Here is a 19,989-nt window from a genome sequence, read left to right on the forward strand (position 1 = left end):
CTGAGCAGGTGGATTTTCAAGTTCTGTAGCAATAAAAGGCATGAGAAGAGGTAATCAGCAAGCTCCAGATTCCTCGCACACCCCACAAGTGTGTGCGCCCACACACTGTGACCCCAGCCTGGGACCCAGCGGCTCCAGAGGTTCAGGGCCAGCCTGGTGAGGCCCCGTCTCCGAAAAAATAAAAATAAAAAGGCTGAGAATGGACCTCAGTGGCAGAGTACCCCTAGGTTAGATCCCAGCACCACAAATAAAGGAAGAAAGAAAAGAAAGTGGAAAAGTTGAAAAGAACAGAACCCCACCCCCACTGCTGGATCAGAACCCCCCACACACACTGCACCCGGTGGAGCCTGCTGGATCAGAACCCCACACACGCTGCGCCCGGTGGAGCCTGCTGGATCAGAACCCCCCTCACACACTGCGCCCGGTGGAGCCTGCTGGATCAGAACCCACACACGCTGCGCCCGGTGGAGCCTGCTGGATCAGAACCCATACACACGCTGCGCCCGGTGGAGCCTGCTGGATCAGAACCCATACACACGCTGCGCCCGGTGGAGCCTGCTGGATCAGAACCCCCCACACACACTGCACCCGGTGGAGCCTGCTGGATCAGAACCCCACACACACTGCGCCCGGTGGAGCCTGCTGGATCAGAACCCACACACGCTGCGCCCGGTGGAGCCTGCTGGATCAGAACCCATACACACACTGCGCCCGGTGGAGCCTGCTGGATCAGAACCCACACACACACTGCACCCGGTGGAGCCTGCTGGATCAGAACCCCCCACACACACTGCACCCGGTGGAGCCTGCTGGATCAGAACCCACACACACACACTGCGCCCGGTGGAGCCTGCTGGATCAGAATCCACACACACGCTGCGCCCGGTGGAGCCTGCTGGATCAGGACCCACACACACTGCGCCCGGTGGAGCCTGCTGGATCAGGACCCACACACGCTGCGCCCGGTGGAGCCTGCTGGATCAGAACCCACACACACACACTGCGCCCGGTGGAGCCTGCTGGATCAGAATCCACACACACGCTGCGCCCGGTGGAGCCTGCTGGATCAGGACCCACACACGCTGCGCCCGGTGGAGCCTGCTGGATAAGGCGATTGTTCCCCAGGAGCCTGGAGAAGAAAGAGCAATTCAGCCACTTGGAGGTGGAGGAGGGTCCGGCCTAGGCAGCCCCAGGGAGCATTCCAGGGAGAGCTGGAGGCTCAGAAGGGGAGGCAGGGTGTCTGGAAGCAGCGGTGGAGGTGGCTGGGAGGAAGGGAGCCCTGATCTCAGAGGGCAAGCAGACCTGCAGAGCCCAGCAGCAGCGCCCTTGCTGGCTGCCCCAGGCCAGGGCTCAGTCCCAGCACCAGGCAGAGTACAGGCCTGCTGGAGGGTGTGGCAAAGGCCAGCCAGTCCACAGCTGTCCCCTGGCAGAGGCACCTGAGGACCAGAGCCCTCCACCACCTCTGGGAAGCAGCTCAGGACCCTGAACGTCTGTTCCAGGAGTGAGAAATGAGGAGACCCCAGAGTCTGTCCCACATGCAGCCAGATGCCAGGACCCTTGGGAGCCAAGGGGGCTCCACACCACAGCTGCAGCTGGTAGCCCTCTCTTCCCCATTCCCGTGGCCCGCCAGCCAGCCAGCCAGCGGGAGGCACCCTCCGCACACCAGTGGTTCATGGCCTCTCCTTCCGGTTGCCTGAGGGGTGGGGGCTCCCAGCGCCCTGCCTGCCTGCGCCCTGCCTGCCCGGCGCCCTGCCTGCCCGCGCTGGCTGGAGGCTCTTGCCCTTCCCAGGCCTTGCGGCCCCTCCTGTCTGGCAGCTGAGGATCCTTTTCCCTTCGTGGCTCAGGGGAAGAACCCAGGGCCCTCACATGGCACATCTGAACCCACCTCTTCCCGTCCCTCCTCTGTAGTGGCTGCAGGACAGGTCTCTAGAAGGAACATGGCTCTCAGAGCCCACCGGTGGCCCTCGGGCTGGGGTGCTGCTTGCCTCCCTGGGCTCTGGCAGATTTCTCAGATATGGTTTGGGGCTCTTTCTTCTTTTTTTGTCAATCTGATAAATGAAACCTGGTATTCAGCATTGTTTTATTCGCAGTTCTTAAGTTTCCAAGGAGGCTGTCCCTGTCCCTAGCTGGGGGCCATTTCAGATCTGGCTCTCTCCTGCTGAGGACTTGCATCTTGCTCACGGAGACCAGGAGAGCTAGGCATGCGGGTGCAGCTGAAAGGCACCTCTTTCCTGGGAAGGGCAGAAGTGGCCCTGCGGGAGGGCTGCGGAGCACTCCTGCTCTCCCCACAGCTGTGCAAAGGAAGGCCAGGCTGGACCTGGCCTTCAGGTGGGAGACAGCCCGGGTTCTAGTGACCACCCAGGCTGCCAGGCCTCCCCTGAGGCTGCGGCTTGGAGTTCCACAAGAGGGATGGGGGAGAGGGTGTGGCCGGAGTGCAAAGGTCAGACCCCAGGAATGTGGCTGCTGGAGACTGGGCAGCAGGAGGTTGGGGTCTCTCCCACTTGCACCCTACAGGTTCCACCTGGTCAGAGCAGGGAGGGCTTTCCTGCAGGTTCTCGCTCTTCATCTCATCCCCCAGCAGAGGCCACAGCTTAGAAAGAAATGCTAAACTCATTTTTTTTTTTTTTTTTTAAAGAGAGAGAGAGAGGAGAGAGAGAGAAATTTTTTTAAATATTTTATTTTTTAGTTTTCGGCAGACACAACATCTTTGTTTGTATGTGGTGCTGAGGATCGAACCCGGGCCGCACGCATGCCAGGCGAGCGCTACCACTTGAGCCACATCCCCAGCCAAAAGTCATTTTTTTTAATGTTTTTTTAGTTGTAGATGGACACAATATCTTTATCTATTTTTTTATTTTTATGTGGTGCTGAGATTCGAATCCAGTGCCTCACACATGCAAGGAAGTGATCTACTGCTGAGCCACAACCCCAGTCTCCTAATGTTTAGTTTTGTTCTTTGGAAAATCACACTAGTTGTGCAGCAGGATCACATGCCTGTAATCCTAGTGTTTGGGGAGGCTGAAGCAAAACAGTTGCAAATTCAAGGCTCCTGGGCAATTTAATGAGACCCTGTCTTGTCTCAAAGTAAACAATAAAGAGGGTTGGGTGGAGTTCAGTGGTGGAGCACCCCAATCCCCAGGACCAAAAAAGGGGAAAAAAGTATCAGCTTTTCCGTGAAGAAAAACTTACTTTAGAAAGATTGCACAGCTGAGGGTGGTCTGGTGGTGCAGGCCTGCATCCCAGCCATCCGGGAGGCAGACACAGGAGGATCTCGGGTTTCAAGGCCAGCCCCGCTGGGGTGTAGCTCAGTGGAGGAGCACCCCTAGAGAGAGAAGATAGACGTTGGTGCTGTTAAGGCCCCGCCTGCCCCCCACTGAGCACTGGCCACTGGGTCCCCCTCAGCCGAGGCGGGCGCTGGAGCTAGCAGCTGACACTGGGCTCCCAGGGCCAGGGGAGATGGGCGGCAAGAAAAGCCTTAGCCTCGGGAGGGAGAGGGGGGCTTGAGGAGGGCGTGGGGGGCTCAGCGGGCCCTCCTCGTGTGGACCCAGGGCGGCTGTCCCCCCAGCGCCCCGCAGGCGGGGCTGTCCTGCTCCGTCTCCCAGAGCCACTCACCTCTCATCTCTGCCCCATCACGCTGTGACCTCCGGAGCCGTGGGCACAGCTGGCCGCAGCTGGGGAAATGAGGGAACCAGCGTGGTGGTCACCGTCCTGCCTGGGGTGGGCAACCCCGTCTGCCAGTGCCTTGCTGACTCATCTTCTCTTTGTGGTGCTGGGACTGGCCCCGGGGCCTTCCACAGGCCCAGCAGGTGCTCGCCCCTGAGCCACACCCAGCACTTCTAACTTTTTGAGACAGACTCTTGGCAAGTTGCTGAGTCCGGCCTCAAACTGACAGGCTCCTGCCGTGGCTTCCCAAGTCGCTGGGGTACAGGTGGCCTCCCCAGTTGGCCTGACTCGCCCTGACAAGTGCCGAGGACCCTTTAAGGTCCAGGAATCGGAAACGGAGGCCCAAGTGGCTCTTTCGAAATTGTTACTCCACTCAGGAAAGTAACCAACGTTGAAGTGACTTTTAAAGCAAAGCAAATAGGTGAAGAACCACCCCCCACCCCCGCAGCCTGCTTTCTAGTGGTGTTTGTCCCGGGAACATGGAGGGGCTGGCACGCCTTTCTGCTTCTGCCAGAATGTGGTTCCCCACGGACAACTAAAAAGCTGGACTCAGGTATCATAGGCCTCCGTCCTCGGTGGGAGGGAAGATGGGTGGACTGCAGGAGCCCGGCTCCAGGACGCAGGCCAGCAGAGGGACAGGTGACCAGCAGCATCTAGACCACAGAAGACCCAGAGGGCAAGAGGTGATCACTGGTGACAGAAACAGGAGAAAGAACTGTGTGTCGATGTATTTAGAAGAAAATGAGCGTCGACCATGTTGTCAGAGGAGCGATCAGGGCCAGCATGCGGTGCCCTCCTGGAATCCCGCGGGTCGGCCAGAGCAGGAGAACCTCGCCTTCAGGGTCAGCCCCAGCAACTTGTGACCGCCTGGGATGCAGCTCAGTGGCAGAGCACCCCATGGGCAGCACCCAGTACACCAAAAAAATGACTTCTAGTGAGGCGGGGGAGGTACCAGGGATTCAACTCAGGCCCTCGACCACTGAGCCACGTCCCAGACCTGTTTTGTATTTTATTAGAGACAGGGTCTCACTGAGGTGCTGAGCATCTCACTAAATTACTGAAGCTGGCTTTGAACTTGTGATCCTCCTGCCTCCGCCTCCTGAGCCACTGGGATTATAGGTATGCGCCACGGCGCCCGAACTCTAGAGGTTTGTGGGGGCGTTTTTTTTGTTTTTTTTAACAAATTTTTTTTGGTTGTAGACTGACACAATATCTTTATTTATTTTTATGTGGTGCTGAGGATCGAACCCAATGGCTCACACGTGCGAGGCGGGTGCTTTATCAATGAGCTACAACCCTAGCCCTAGAGATTTTTTTAAAATGTAATATTTGATAAGAAAAACTCTTTGGGTGGTATTAACAAAAGAAAGAAAAAGACGAAAAAACAGGAAACCCGGATGATAAGGAGGGGGAGCCCGGGAGGGTCCTGGGGTGGAACTGGTGGTTCTGGTATCTTCGTGAGAGAGGGCCCAGCACCAGGGGAGACTCAGAGTCCATCAGGAGGAAGGAAGGGAGCCCTCTCAGGGGGAGAGTGTCAGGAGGTCTCGCCCAGTGTCCCCTCTGGACTTGGGCTGACCGCCACACTAGCTGACTACCTGAGGCTTCTCATGGCCATCTTGGCCTGGCAGCAGATCCCCAGCGGAGCTGGCTTCCCAGGGTGTGTGGTGGTGGGCTCTGGTCTCAGCCCTCCTGCTTCCCTGGTCTGGGGATCTCGGTCTGGGTCGTTTGGTGGGTCTTGCCTAACATGGCGTGGCAGCCGGCCCGCTTGAGCAGACACATTTTGGCCTCCCTTGAATTTATCTGTCTTCTTCCTGCTGAGGAGTCTACAGGACTCAGACAGGCAGGGTCCCAAAGCAGCTGTCCTCAGTTCCTCTGTGAACGACCCTGAGGCGGGCTGTTCTTGACTGATGTGCTCTGCACTGAATGTTGTAGATGGACACAACACCTTTATTCATTTTATGTGGTGCTGAGGATGGAACCCAGGGCCTCACATGTGCTAGGTGAGCGCTCTACTGCTCATCCATAGCCACAGCCCTGCACTGAGTCTTTCTTGAGCCCCTGGCCCACAAATATCTAACTGCCGGCTGATGTTGAGGACAGCAAAGAACCTGGCCAGTAGTTCTGTGGACGTAGCTCAGTGGCACAGCACTGGCCAGTGGTCCCAGCAGCTCTGGAGGCCGAGTCAGGAGGACCGCAAGTTCAAAGCCAACCTCAGCACAGGAAGCCCTGTACAACTTAGCGAGATCCTGTCTCAAAATAAAATGGGCTGGGATGTGGCTCACTGGGTAAGTGCTCCTGGTTCAATCCCTAGTACCAACAAATGATTGATTTAAAAAATAAAAAATAAAAAGAGCCGGGGATATACTCAGGTTAGAGCATCCTGGGTTCAATCCCCAGTACTGCAGATAAATAAGTAATTAAGTACAATGAGCATCATGGCCACTCTGTTAGCAGACTGGAAGAAAAGGCAAGACTCAACCATGTCCTGTGCTCAAGGGCACGCCTGGGCCAGGCCGAGCTAGGGGCTGAAGCTGGCCCAGCGTGCCGCGCCCTGGGCTCCACCCGAGCACTGCAGCACTACAGCCCCTTCAGGTCCCAGAGGGATGCGGCACACACCTGTGTCCGGCCGAGGCCGAGGCGGGAGGGAGGTTCCTGCTCAGGAGTGGGAAGCCAGGGCAGCACAGCAGGCCTGACAGCCAGCGGGGCCAGGAGCACCACAAGTAAACACTCAGAACCGCAGGGAGGCGGAGACCTCCACTCTCGTCCATCTCCAGGTGACAGACAAGCAGACAGGTCTGTGGGGGACTTGGGCACCGCTGGTTTCTGTTCAGATGCACTGGGCCAATCAGAACAGGCTGAGCATCAAAGCGGGTCGCTCCTGCTGAAGTTCCAAGTCCAGCCTGAGCCTGAGCAGGAGGCTGGCCTGACCCTCACACAGAACCACAATCAGCCCGCAGCAGCCCAGTTTCCCACACGGGCAGCTGGGAGGGGCATGACCCTTTCACACAGAAGTCAACCCAGAGCGGCCCGACGCTCACCATCAGTTACTTTCTGCTGTTGTGGCTCCTCACCCGACCTCACCAGGAGGTAACTGTGAGATGCTCCTTTTGCTTTTTGTTTCCACTTTCCTTGGCTTTTCCCTGTCTGCAGAGCCAACTTCTGCTGTGTCCTTGGAACACTTACTCTATTTTATGGAACTATGTGTGGCCTGAAAGCAAACCCAGTTGGGATCTGAAGTGGACCAGCTGGCCGTAGTCTTGCTTTCTGACGCTGGGCCACCTCACCTGCCTGAGGAGCACTGAGCCCTGAGTTCCGCAGCAGCAGAGCACATGCTCTTCCCAGGTGCCCCGGGACACCGGGCCACACATAGCTCTTGGTAAATTCCAAAGAGCTGAGATTGCACAGCATGTCCCCTGACCACAAAGGCGTGTAACTGGAAACCAATAACAAAGATTCCTGGAAAAACCTCCAAATATATGTTTTGAAATTTTGGACTTGTAATGGACACAATGCCTTAATTTGTTTGCTTATTTCTGTGTGGTGCTGAGGATCGAACCCAGTGCCTTACACATGCTAGGCAGCGCTCTGCCACTGGGCCACAGCCCCAGCCCTCCAAATGTTTTGACAAAACACTTCAAAATAACCCGTGGGTCAAAGAAGAAATCTCCTGGCAGCTGAGAAATGTAGACCATTAAGCCCAGGGCAGTGGTGCAGGCCTGTCACCCAGGCCAGGTCCCAGGCCTGACTTAAGGAGAAGCAGAAACATGAAGAACCCTGGCCTGCGAAAGCAGTCGGACTCTAGCTCAAAGCCTTCCCTCAAGGAAGGCTCCTGTCCCAGTGCCGTCTGGGGAAACATGAAGGAAGAGACGGCCAGGCAGTGGTGCCAACTGTGGTCCCCCAGGCTCGGAGGCTGAGCAGGGGATCAACAGTTCAAGGCCAGCCTCAGCAACTTAGCGAGGCCCCAAGCAACCTAGTGAGACCCTGTCTCAAAATGAAAAATAAGTGAATAATTGGGACGTGGCTCAGTGATGGAGCAACACCCTTGGGTCTAATCCCTGGTTCCCCCCACCAAGAAAATCAAGAGACGACATTAATGCCACAGAGATTCATTTTTAAAAACGGAAGGATGGAAAGATTTTGTAACTCATTTTCTGAGGCCGGCATGACCCTGACCAGGACCAAACAAAAACATCACAAGAAAACCGTAAACCAGTGTCTCTAATGGGCAGAGACCACAAAACCCACAAACTATTGAGACCTCAGGCTCGGAGGTGGCTCAGCAGTGGACTCTGGCCTCCCACATACACGGCCGGGGCTCGTCCCCAGCACACAGAAGCAGACAGGTGAGGAGACCAGAGCCAGCGCTGTGAAAAGGGCAGTTCCTCAGGGCCTGTGACACCAGAGTGGAGCCCGGGGGCACCAGCAGTAGGAGGACGCCACACGGGCGTCCTCAGGACCGAGCGCGGCAGGGGCACGGCGCTCTCCCACTCTGCTCCCGCTGCCCTGCGCCAGCTGGAGGGGCGCCCGGCACCTCTCCGCAGCAACCCCACTCCCCTCCCTCACCCAGGCCTACGGCCCCTTGTTATTTTGTTTCCTTTTGTTTTGGTGCTGGGGATGGGGCCCCAGGCCTCGCACACCAGGTGGGCACTGTGCCCCTGAGCCACGCCCCAGGCCATCGGTGTGCATTGCATTTCCCACCCCAAGCAGGCCTTGAATTCTCAGAGGACACAGCCGGCTGGTCCCACAGTTCCACTCCATTTGGATGCCAGCTTCCTGTAGAAGGACTGAGCCCGCAGCCTGGGGGCTCGGTCCTCCTCAGACACCACGCCAAGTCCTGGTGGTCGCTGTGCTGCTAGCCACCCACCCTGACTCAAAGGGCTCCCAGAACCCCCTTCCCTTAGGCCCTTTTATCACAAAGGACGCATCTCAGGAGGGCCAGATGGAAGGAGGCCCAGGACCAGGTGTGAGGAGGGCTGCGGCTTCTGGCCTGGGCAGCCCACTCGGCCCAGCGCCCCAGGTTCCAGCCCCTTCCTCCTGGGTTGCCTGGAGGCTCCCTCAGGAGCAGTGTTGATAGGGCTATCCCTGGGTTGGGGTCCCTCACTGACATGCAGGTGTGGTTGAAAGGGGCAGCCAACTGGGGATCAGAAGTTCGTTCTTTGTTTTTGTTTTTTTAGTACCAGAGATTGAATTCAGGGGCACTCAACCACTGAGCCACATCCCCACCCTATTTTGTATTTTATTTAGAGACAGGGTCTCACTGAGTTGCTTAGCGCCTCACAGTTGCTGAGGCTGGCTTTGAACTTGCGGTCCTCCTGCCTCAGCCTCCCAAGCAGCTGGAATACAGGCGTGTGCCAATAGAAGTTGGTTGTTGATGGCATCTATGTACTGAATGTGTAGACTTCTCCCCCGACAGTGTGGTGTGATTACTGTCTGTGGACACAGCATTTACTGTATGTGTACTGAGGATTGCCTAAATCATGTGCAAATGCTACACCATTTTATGTAAGGACTTACAGCTCATTTGGCCTGAGGACACAGCAGGGGTGTCCTGAAACCGACCCTTGTAGACACTGAGGGACAGTTGAATGGGCAGTAGCAATTATGTGGCAGGAAATAGGGGCAAAGATCAATGTATGTATTCATCATGTATCACATCACAGGCATCCACGATCCAAACAGGAATCAGAACGACTCCCAGAGAATCGGGACTAGGAGGGATCTTTTCCTTATTTCTTTTTAAAATGTTCTTAGTTATAGAGGGACACATGCCTTCATTCTTATTTATTTTTGTCTGGTGCTGAGGATCGAACCCAGGGCCTCCTGTGTGCGAGGCGACCGCTCCACCACTGAGCCCCGCCCCAGCCCTGGAAGGGAGCTTTGAACAGGCAGAGGGCACTCGGCGGCACCTGCAGCGCACATCCTGGCCACGGAAGGCCGGTGCCTACTGGACAGCTTCCATCCCACCTTCCCCCCCACTTCCATAAAGTAAAGCAAACAAAAGAGGGGGCTCGTAGGGTGGCAGGACTGGGATCCCAGCTGAGGAGGCAGAGGCCGGAGGCTGCGAGGTCAGGCTGCAGTGACTGAGCCAGGCCCTGTCTCAAAATGAAAAAAAAAAAAGGGCTGGGGGTGTGGCCCAGTGGTAGAGCCGAGCTGCCTGGGTTCAATTCCCAGTGCTGAAAACCAAGATAAAAAGAAGTTAAAGCTCTGCCCTAGAAATGATGCGTCCAGGAGAGGAGAAGACAAGCCACCGTCTAAGGGGAGCTGTCTGAATGCACACCTCAAAACACCCAAGAAGAAGTAGCCCAAGCTCTGCACTCTCAAAGCCAGCGGAGGGGAGTGCTCCTCAGTCAAGTGTCCTTAAAGGCCCAGGCGCCCCCCCACCCACTTGCAGTTCTCAGTGGGAGGTCTGGGTCCATCACAGATCCTCTTCAGGTCCCGGGAGGCCTCCTAATTCTTCCGCCCTGTGGCACTTAGGGAAGCCCAAGGGAAGTCATTACAGCAGAGCGAGGCTTCCCGGGAGGGCCTGGGCAGCCCCAGGGGCCGTGTGCAGGGACAGTGCCGCCTCCCAGCTGCCTCCACTTCAGGTCTGCACAGGGCCGAGTGGCGACCCACACCTGCAATCCCAGTGACTCTGCAGGCTGAGGCTGGAGAACCCCGGTTCAAGGCCAACCTGGGCCACTTAGTAGAGCACTTGCCTAGCACGTGAGAAGCCCTGAGTTCAACCTCCTGCACCAGACAGGGAGCGAGAGAAAGAGAGATGGGACAAGAGCTCTTTAAATCAGTGTGGGGGACAAACCCCGAGAGGCTGCTGGTCTTGGAGGCCTACTACCTGAGGAAGCACGGCCCGAGCCTCCCTTGAAACCAGCTGTCTCCATCCAGGCCTGGGCACCACAGTCCGCGCTGGTGTGGCTTCTGTCCCCACACACTGGGCCACAGGCTCGTTTGGAGTCTCTTGCTGTCTTGGTGTCTCTGGGTACCCTGGAGTTACAGACTGTCGCTCACCTTGCTGGGCTTCCCGGTCACCGTCAGCAGTCTGCCCTTGCTCCTTGTCATGCTGAGCAGATGGCTGTTACCGCCGTGGGTTTCTTCTTCTAAGCCTTTCACTCACTTCTTTCTCTTTCCTTTTGGAGTGACCTGGACCCTAGAACCTCCACCATAGGAGTGATCACAGGGGCCATCTTGTCTCCTTCCCTAACTGGAAGGGGATGAGCTGAAGTTCCTTCACTCAATGCGATGGACTGTGTGCTTCCTCAATGGGCATTTATCCAGTTAGGAGAGTCTCTTGGTTGGTCATGTAGCTCAGTGTTAGAGCTTGTGCTTAGCATGCACAGCACCATGGGTTCCAACCCCAGAACCAAAAGAAAATAGAAAAATTCTTTTATAGCCCTGAATTACCAAAAGTTCACTATAGACATGTGTTAGACCTTATATACTATTTTTCTGCATTAAAATAACATGATTTGTTTTTTTCTTCTCATTCATCAACACAGCGAATCCTAGTGCGTGCTGTTGAACCAGCCTTGCATTACTGGGGTGAAGTCTACTTGCTAATGATGTGTTTTTAAAATACCATTTGATTTGATTTGCTCTTGCTTTATACGTGGTTTCAGCTACCTATAATTAGGTAGGCTTGTAATTCTCTCTTCTTGTGTTCTTGTCTGGTTTGGGAAGCAAAATTGCTTCATGAAGTTAACTGGCCAGTTTCCACCCTTGTACCTTTCTGGATAACAGGAACAGAGAGGAATGGACAGTCCCTTGAAAACCCCTTTCCTAGCTTCAAGGCTTCTTGCTGAGTATGTTCAGTGTGGCCCTGAAACCAACCTAGGGCTTCCATCTTGGTTCCAGAAACTGTGCTGGGCCGACAGGTACTGGGAGGCCCCCGCCCAACACAGTTCAGTGTGAAGGTATAGATGGGTTTGGGTTGAGACCACCATCTGCCCTGAAAGAGGCAGAGTGCAAACAGGAGGAAGCACACTCACTTTGCACACCCCTGGCACACCTGCTGCTCAGGGCAGAGCCTCCCCGATCCTCTGTCATGTACAGTCAGGAAACAGGAGCCCACTGTCCTCAGGGCTGCCCCTGGACACACTGGTGGGCCTCCAGTGAGGCCTCTTACTCTTTGGGTCATAGAAATAGGGGATTTCTTTTTTTGGTGGGGGGTACCAGGGATTGAGCTCAGGGGCACTCGACTCCTGAGCCACATCCCAGCCCTATTTTATATTTTATTTAGAGACAGGGTCTCACTGAGTTGCTTAGCGCCTCACCATGGCTAAGGCTGGCTTTGAACTTGTGATCCTCCTGTCTCAGCCCCCAGAGTCACTGGGATCACAGGCGTGCGCCACCGTGCCTAACGAGGTTAGGGAATCTCACCTGTCCCAACTGAGTTTCGAGCTACTTGGCCTAGTGGGATGGTGCCAGGTTTGCCTGGTCATGGCCCAGTCAGAACTGGCGCTGGGGGCTCGAGGGAGGGCGTGTTTCTGGTACCTTCTGAACGTCCGCGTTCGGCCCTGGTGGATGGAAGGTGCTACCCACGCCCCCCTGGGACGCCGACGACTCTGACACTCTGCACCAACCTGGGGAGATGGCACCCCTGGGACTCACACTGTTGCCAGAGCTCCCTGCTGAAAGCTGCACAGTCCAGGCGTCAGCTGGGACCAGGGCCGAACCTCCCTGCTGACAGCAAAGACCCTGCAGGTAAGCAGGAGCAGCCCAGCTATCCGCTATAGGATGCCCCTGTGGGTGCGTGGGGCCACGTCAGAAGGCCGGCAGGTGTGGTCCCTTCCAGGGCCCAGGGGCCTGACCAAGGGCCTTAACACCTGCCAAAGGGGCTGCAGCTGCTTCTCTTGGCCCTGTGCTCCCTCAATGTCCCAAAGTCAAGGAATTTGGCTAGGAAAGTGGCCTCTGACTTAGAACGTGGAAATGGCTCCCTGCTGTAGCATCCTGTGTCCCAAACCAATAAGGACAGAAGCCAGGAGGCTCATGGGAGGAGGGCTGGAGGTCAGACTGGCCTTCCCCAGGGGACACAGAAGCTTTTTCTGATGTGACCCTTCATCCATGAAATGCAGGCATTGACCCTTCCCAGACCTGCAGAAGTCTCAGTGACTCAGGGCCCACAGCCAACTCCTGCTCTGTAGGAGAGCCTATTGGAAGCGTCCATCCTGAGCACCTGTCTGTGCAGCAGGAGGTGAGAGGGCTGACCTCCAGCCCAGGCCTGGCTCCAGACAGATATGCTTGCGTGTTGGTCCCATATCTTCTCCAAGCCACTGGAAGGCGGTATCAAACGCCGTCCACCTCCACCCAGACCTGGGCCTCAGGGCCCAGCCTCCCAACTATCCCAGCAGGGCCCATTGGCCCTGGAACTTGCGGAACAATTCCGTCCACCCCTTCCTATAGGCCGCACTGAGTGCCGAGCACCAGGCTGGGTCAGCGTGGGCTTTCTGAGCCACGTCTGCGATCCACTGAACTCACCGGTACTTGGTGTTCGTGGGGTCTCTGCCCCCCAGCACACCTGTGTGCTGAGACTGCAGTCAGACTAGAAGAGGCAGCAGGGAGGTCGCAGAGAGCTAGGAGCCTCACCCCCAGCCGGGTGTCCCGTGGGCAGCCCTCGGTGCTGGCTGCGGGCCTGGCCTGGCCAACCTGCCCTGCGCATGCTTCCCGCATGCCACCCCTGACCTCTCCTTCCAGAGAGACAGACAGCAGCCTTGGGGTCCAAGGGCCATCAGCCACATCTCCAGAGCATTCCAGGGGAGGCCTTTGGCCTGGTCCATGACCCACAGTGTCTTGAGCAACTGGGCAGCCTGTGACAGCATGGCCAGTGGGCAGCTCCCCAACAGTGGCCACATACCAGTAGATAAGGACAGTTGACCCTGGCCAGGAGAGCAGAGCTAGCTCTCCCACGATGCCACAGCAGGGGCAAGAGGCAGGCAATGAGGGCCTGGCTCTCTGTGTAGCCTTCACTGAGCCCCACGGCCCCTGGCCAGCCAGGCTGTGGTCTGTGGCTCAGGGTATCAGGGAGCCTAGTGGGAGCCATGACCTGGCAGGTAGACCCTGTGCAAGTTCCTCTTCTTGAGTTTAATCTAGAAGCATCACCCATACCAGCTGGCTCACCGGGGCACTAGGCGCCATGGACCACCTGAACAGAGTCCTGGCGTGAAGCCAGAGCCACTCTCTAGGATTCCGAAGCCAGTTCACAGGCCTCTGAAGGGCAAGCCACAGCTCCTGACTGCCTTGACCCCAGCCCTGGCCTCTGCGCCTTGCTCCCCTCCAGAGCCACAGGCCTCCTTCCCCGCTGCCACCTTTGCCCTCCTAAGGGGGTCCAGAGGCTGTCCGGCTCTCAGACCACCTCTTGGGGCCACTTCTCTGACAGCTCTCACCATCTGCCTTGGTCCTGCCGACCCCCACCCTGGTGCTGAGTTAGAGAAAGGCCAGGCCGGGCTGCCTCCCTTGGGGCCCATCACCAGGAAGGCACCAGTCAAGCTCTGTCCTGCTTCTGGTGTCCAGCAGGCCTGGAGTGCAGCCCCGGCCATGGGCCACTCATGGGCTATCTGGGGCAGAGCTCCCCAGGACCGGGGCTGCTGCAGGAAAACAGGAGGGTGGGTGGCTGAGGAAGAGCAGGGTTGCTGGGCTCTTGCTGCCTTCGATCACCACCGTGTGGGGTCCTGTGCTTTCAGCTTCTGGAGACACAGGGCCAGGGGTGGAGGGGCAGGGTCACAATCACCGTCCACATCCACCAGTCAGCCCACACTGAGGTCCTGCAAAGCTTTGAAGCAGGCATAACCTGAGGCAGATTAACCTGATGCACCAGCCTTAATGGAAAAGCAGGTTAGGACAAGCTGCCAGGAGGCTTGGTGTCCAGCTTGGGTGTGAAAGGGTGCCCATGGGAACAGGAGAGGCCTCAGCACACAGGTCAGCAGCTAAGCCCACAGAAACCTGACTGGTCAGACCAGCTGAGGCTACTGTGAGTTAGAAAGGCTTCTGTGACCTGTGCCCAGGGCCAAAACTTGGTCTGACTCCTGAACTACAGGGCCCCTCCCCAGCCCTGAGGCTAGCTCTGGAGAGCTGGACAGGCAGCACTGTCCAGCCCTTCTCAGCAGCCCAGGCAGCATGTGCCCGGTGTCACCAAGACCATCAGGGACAGGAGCTCATGCCTACAGCCAGGCAGCCCTGGAGAGAGGCTCTGTGCAGAGAAACCCACCCAGGGCCAGAAAGCTGGGTAGGTGCTGCACCTAGGTGCTCAGAGACCCCTGGTGTCCCAGGGTGACAGGAGGCAGGGGCCCCACTGCACCCCAGATGTGACCAACCCTCCTCCACAGATCCCTGTAGGCGCCAACCTCAGTGCAGCCTGGAGCCAGGGACCCTCTCCCTGCAGTCTCACCCTGCACGCATGAGACCCTAAGGACTGGAGCCCAGGAGGCTCCAATCTCATTCTCAGTCGCGGCTGAGGGCTCCCAGCCTCTCCAGAAGCCGTATGCAGGTCCTGGGCCCGACATGTATGAGTCCAGATAAGTCCCAAAGACCTACTCCGGCCACTGCGGAAGAGTCCCCAGTGTGCTGGGTGGGGTCAGGCGCAAGTCAAGGGCTGGCAGAGACCAGGTCAGCATCAGGGTTGCAGGACACAGGCCTTGGGAGTCAGGTTCGTGCCAACCGGACAAGGAGGGTACAGGCTGAGGCTGTCCCCGCTCTGGAGTCCTGAGAGCCCCTGTTCCCTGCCTTGCTCCCATACGGAGGGCTCGGCAAAGAGAGGTCCAGGACAGACCCCGAGACCACGAGGCAGGTCCCTCTAGCCAGGCCAGCTCAGGGGTGGGTCTCTTGCTGTGGGTCAGCGTCCACCCGCCTGACCATGGGTTTGACTGTGACCAGCTCCTGCTATTGCCACCAGTTACACTCAGCTGTTCCCCGCCCTGTCACCTGCCCCTGCCTGTCCCATGTGGGCAGCAAGAGTCCTGGGTGGGCAGGGCGAGTTCTCTTGCCCTTCAGCATCAGCTGGGCCCCACGTGGAGGGGCTGGTGGCCTGGGTTGGCTGGTCTCCCTAAAGCTCACTCTCAGAACTCTACCCAGATGTTGTCTCACAAGGGCTGGCCAGATAAAGCCCACAGAATCCCTGGGAGGACCAGTCCCTGTGTCACAGGGAAGGACAACCAAGGCTACTGAGTATGAGGAGCCCCCCAGAGTCACACCACTGCACCCCAGATGTGACCAACCCTCCTCCGGCTGCTGCTTCTAGGAGGCTCAGTGGGCAGAGGGCAGGGCAGGGCCAGAGGACAGCGGGCTTGCTGTAGGAGACATGGGGGTGGCAGTGTCTTTGGGTCAAGGAGGGACTGTGCTGGGTTTGGGGAAACCAGAGGTGGGCAGTGTGTTCTCAGTGCCTTCTGCTGACAAGATGCAGCAGTGGCAGTGGGAGGGCGCCAGGCCCCAGGGCTCCATAGGCCCCTGAGGCACAGGAGAGCAGAGCTAGGGGCCAGAGGGTGTGTCCCCATGAGGTCGGGGAAGCAGAATCAGCCCAGGATGAGAGGAGGCCAGGCAGGGGCGGGACGGCTCCCATGCATCAGCTTCACTGGGACCAAAGCTCGCACACCATTCCAGTCGCGGTGTCACCTCAGCCTGCACAGGCAGGGACTTCAGCTGGAGGCTGTGCAGCTGCTGCTGGCCCTCACCCAGTGCCCACTGGTGCCTCCCTCAGTGAATGCTGGGTTCTCCAGACCCCTGTCCCCAGTAGCCACAGAGGAGGTGGACTCGCAGTGGACAGACCCTGCAAGTCACCCCAAGCCACTGCACATGCTGAGGCGCTGAGTGGAGGCTGGTGGGCATGACCCCAAACTGCACAATCATGCTTTAAAATGCAGCAGCCTCCGCTCTGGTAGCCCTCCAGGGAGGGGTCCCGTCCTGCACTCACCTGACCACAGGCTTTTAACAACATTGTGGTTGATGATACACAAAAGAAAAAAAAAAATCTGGAACTGGGGATTGAACCCAGGGAACTTTACCACTAAGGTACATTCCCAGCCCTGTTTTAACTTTTTTTATTTTGAGATAGGATCTCCCTCAGTTTCTCAGGCCAGCCTGGAACTTGCAGTCCTCCTGCCTCAGCCTCCCAAGTAGTTGGGATTATAGGCGTCCACCACCATGCCTGCTTAAAAAAATATATATATTTTATTCAAAAACTAAGAAAATACAGAAAAACTGCAAAGATAAAGTTGACCTGTGAGTGCTGGCTGGTAGACAGCTTGCCCAGTATGTGACAGGTTCTAGGTTCTATCTCCTGTTACCACCAAAAAAAAAAAAGACAACCACTACCTGTATGTGCCTCAGGAAGGGATGCCCATGCGTATGTGTGTGATGAGGCTCCCAGGCCCTGGGTCTCTGCCTGGCCTTGTGTTTTGGGGCTGCTGGGTGGTCAGAAGTGCCCAGTGAGCATAGCCTCTCTGCAGGCTTACCAGGGAGGCACAGGGCAGAGCATGTGCCTCGGAGGGTGGTGGGGCTAAGAACCAGCATTAAACCCCCAACCCGCCCTCTCAGGAGCTTGTCACCATAGAACAGTACCTTTGTCAGAGCTCCGTATCCTGGCGCCCAGACCCTGTGGAGATCCTGTCCACACTGACCTGTGTTTGCACCAGCCAGAACCCCAGAACATGCTACCACTGAGCACGGCAAGGTCACTCAGAAGGGCAACCTGGCTTGCATAAGCACCTTCAAAAAGAACCAGGGTGAGGGGTGGTCCATCCCTGCAGACCAGCGAGCAGACCACTCCCTCTGCACTCGGAGGCTGGCTCTGGGCACTGGCTCTGGGCAGGCTCATGTCTCTGCCCCCTTTCTGCACTCCTGACCTGGGCCTGTTTGCTCCTCTTTACCTGTAGAGCTGCCTGCATCGCCAGCTGCCCACAGTCCCCAGGAAGGTGACAGGAGCCCTGTCAAGATGCAGGTGGCCTTTACCATCAAAGGAACGAAGATGGCAGCTCAGTCAAAGGCCAAGCCCACTAGACTCTCCAAGTCTCATCCTGCAAGATCTAAAAGCTGCCAGCAGCCCCCCAGGATCCGCAACTACAACTGGAAAGACTGACTTCCTCGGCCCCCTACAAAGTGGGCCCCACCACAGCCTCCCCGTGGGTGCTTGGGGCCTGCCCATTCACCTACATGTCACGTGGGTGCTACAGGTGGCACGTGGTGGAGGAGCTGTGAGCTACTAGGTGGGCTTCCAAGGACCACCGAGTTGGCCTCTGAGCCATTAAAGCTCCCGTGCCTCCCTCCCACACTGCTCCGCTGGCAGAGTTGTCTGTCTGTCCTCCTTGAGAAATATTAGTGCACGTGCCAGAGCCTGGCCTGGCCTCTGTCACCTGCCTGTGTCACGCCCACAGCCACCAGTACGCTGGCCATGTCGCAGACCATGGGGCCCTCCCCAAAGCCCAGTGGGGTGCAGAGCAGAACACTCACCAGAAAAGCAAGCCAGCCCCCAGTGAGTGCCATGCCAGGGGCCCCCTGAAAGGACCCCTCCAAAGGGGTTTGGAGAACACCCAAGTGAGCCTGAACCTGGGGCCCAGATGGTCCCCTTTCATGAATGCTAGGGTGTTCACTCGGCATACTCCTGGGTGGGGGAGGTACCCCAAGCACAGTGGGTTACCCCACATTGGACAGTAGCAAAGCCTTCTGTCCAGTGGGATGTTTGGATCTGGCCATTGCCCAGGATGAGACACTCGTGTCCACTCCATTACTCCAAGAGCCACGGGAACACACACTCCCACCAAAAACCCTGGCCCAGCATCACTCCGGCCTGCTGCCACGCAGACTCATTCTGTGGCCAGGACAGTGGCCACAACCTATTCAGAGTGTTAGGGGCCTGTCCCACTCCCACTCTCCCAGATCCCTTGGCCCTTTCTCCCCTGGTGTCTGGGCCTGTCCATGCCCTATCCATAGCAGAGCTCATGAGGCTGTGGCCTCATTCTGGGCCTCACGGAGTGCTCCTCAGCAGCCTTGCCCCTTCTGAACCAAGCAGGCAGCTTCTGTGGGAGGTCCATGGGCAAGGCTGCACCCAGCCTCAACTTACTGTGGGATCTGGCAAACCATGTGATCTTTGTAGCTTCGCACCCACGTAAACTATGGATAGTGACCTTCTCCCTGTCTGACACACAGCTGTAGGGGTTGGACAAGCAGCCATACACAGGAGAGCCCACACTGGCAGCCTGGTCCCCAATGCAGGCTGAGGGTCAAAGACCAAGTCAGAATGACGGGCAGATCACTGTGTGCTCACTGTTGGCTTCACCCCTTTCTTCAGGTGCACACAGCAAGGACCCCCTGCACACACTGCTTCCTGGAGCCACAGCAATGCAGACTGTCCCAGGGTTCCAAGAAGCAGCAAACTGCCAGGAACAATGTGCACACTGATCCCGCCGGCAGCTCCAGAGGCTGAGGGTGGAAGATGGCAAGTTTGAGGCCAGCCTCAGCAACTTAACAGCAAGACCCTGTCTCAAAAATAAAAAGGGCTGGGGATGTAGCTCAGTAGAGGAGCACCTCTGAGTTCAATCCCCAGTACTAAATAAAAATAAAAGGGATGTGGCTTAGTGGTAGAGCGCTTGCCGGGCACAGGTGAGGCCCTGGGTCTCGGGTACCTCCAGTAAAAAAGCAGCAGCAGCAGCAGCTATGCTGCCCTCTCACAGGCCAGATCAATGCAGCTTTGCCTGGGGCAGGTGGGGGGTGTGTCCTGAGCTCCCACTTAAGGGCACACCTCCCTGAGGTGAGGCTTTGCCTCTTACTTGCTGTGACTGAAAAGGTGGCCAGTAATGCTGCCTTTCAGAGATTTGAGTCCCCAGTGGCCCTCCTCTGAGGACAAGCCCAGGCTCAGGTACAGTGTGAGCATACTGAGGTCATAGCCCCATCACCTGAGCACCTGCAGACTGAGAGGCAGAGCCCTGCTGACTACTGGATGGCCAGCACACAGCCAGGGAGGCATGAGTCTGACAGTCTCCAATGTACCCACAGCTGGGGTTTTCAGGGCTCCAGATGGCCCCCAAATTAGAAGAGAATCAGGGGAGGGGCCACGTGAAGCCCCTGAAGTGAGGACAGAAATCCACATGGGACCTGGGGTTCTATGCCCTGCTGTACATAGGAAGTGGGCACCTTGTGGACCCTAGGAGGCAGGGGCAGCGCTGAGAGCTCAACGTGTGGATTAAGTGCAGGAGTCAGACCCCTTGGAGGTGCCTGGGGAGCCACCTGCATACAGCTCCCGGGTGCCCACATAGAGGACGAAAGGCTCCAAGGGTAGCCAGGGCGCACTGGCGACGAAGTGATTTCGGGAAAGCGAGGCAAGCTGTCCCCGCAAGGGCCAACACAACCAGG

The 19,989-nt window shown here is 57.3% G+C and overlaps 1 protein-coding gene across 4 annotated transcripts in view; it reads left to right on the top strand.

Moving 5' to 3' along the window:
- The window catches only part of Ccdc57 (coiled-coil domain containing 57), an 82,574-nt gene extending 64,749 nt beyond the window's left edge, over window positions 1–17,825 (top strand). For all 4 annotated transcript variants that reach the window (XM_076870931.2, XM_076870932.2, XM_076870934.2 and 1 more), the window contains one exon: window positions 17,517–17,825. In XM_076870931.2, the coding sequence (XP_076727046.2) occupies window positions 17,517–17,719 (203 nt within the window). In that variant the 3' untranslated portion in view covers window positions 17,720–17,825. The remainder of the gene's footprint in view (window positions 1–17,516) is intronic.
- The last annotated feature ends 2,164 nt before the right edge of the window (window positions 17,826–19,989 follow it).

Source organism: Callospermophilus lateralis, chromosome 11, assembly GCF_048772815.1.
Source record: "Callospermophilus lateralis isolate mCalLat2 chromosome 11, mCalLat2.hap1, whole genome shotgun sequence".
In the NCBI taxonomy this organism is placed as follows: domain Eukaryota; kingdom Metazoa; phylum Chordata; class Mammalia; order Rodentia; family Sciuridae; genus Callospermophilus; species Callospermophilus lateralis.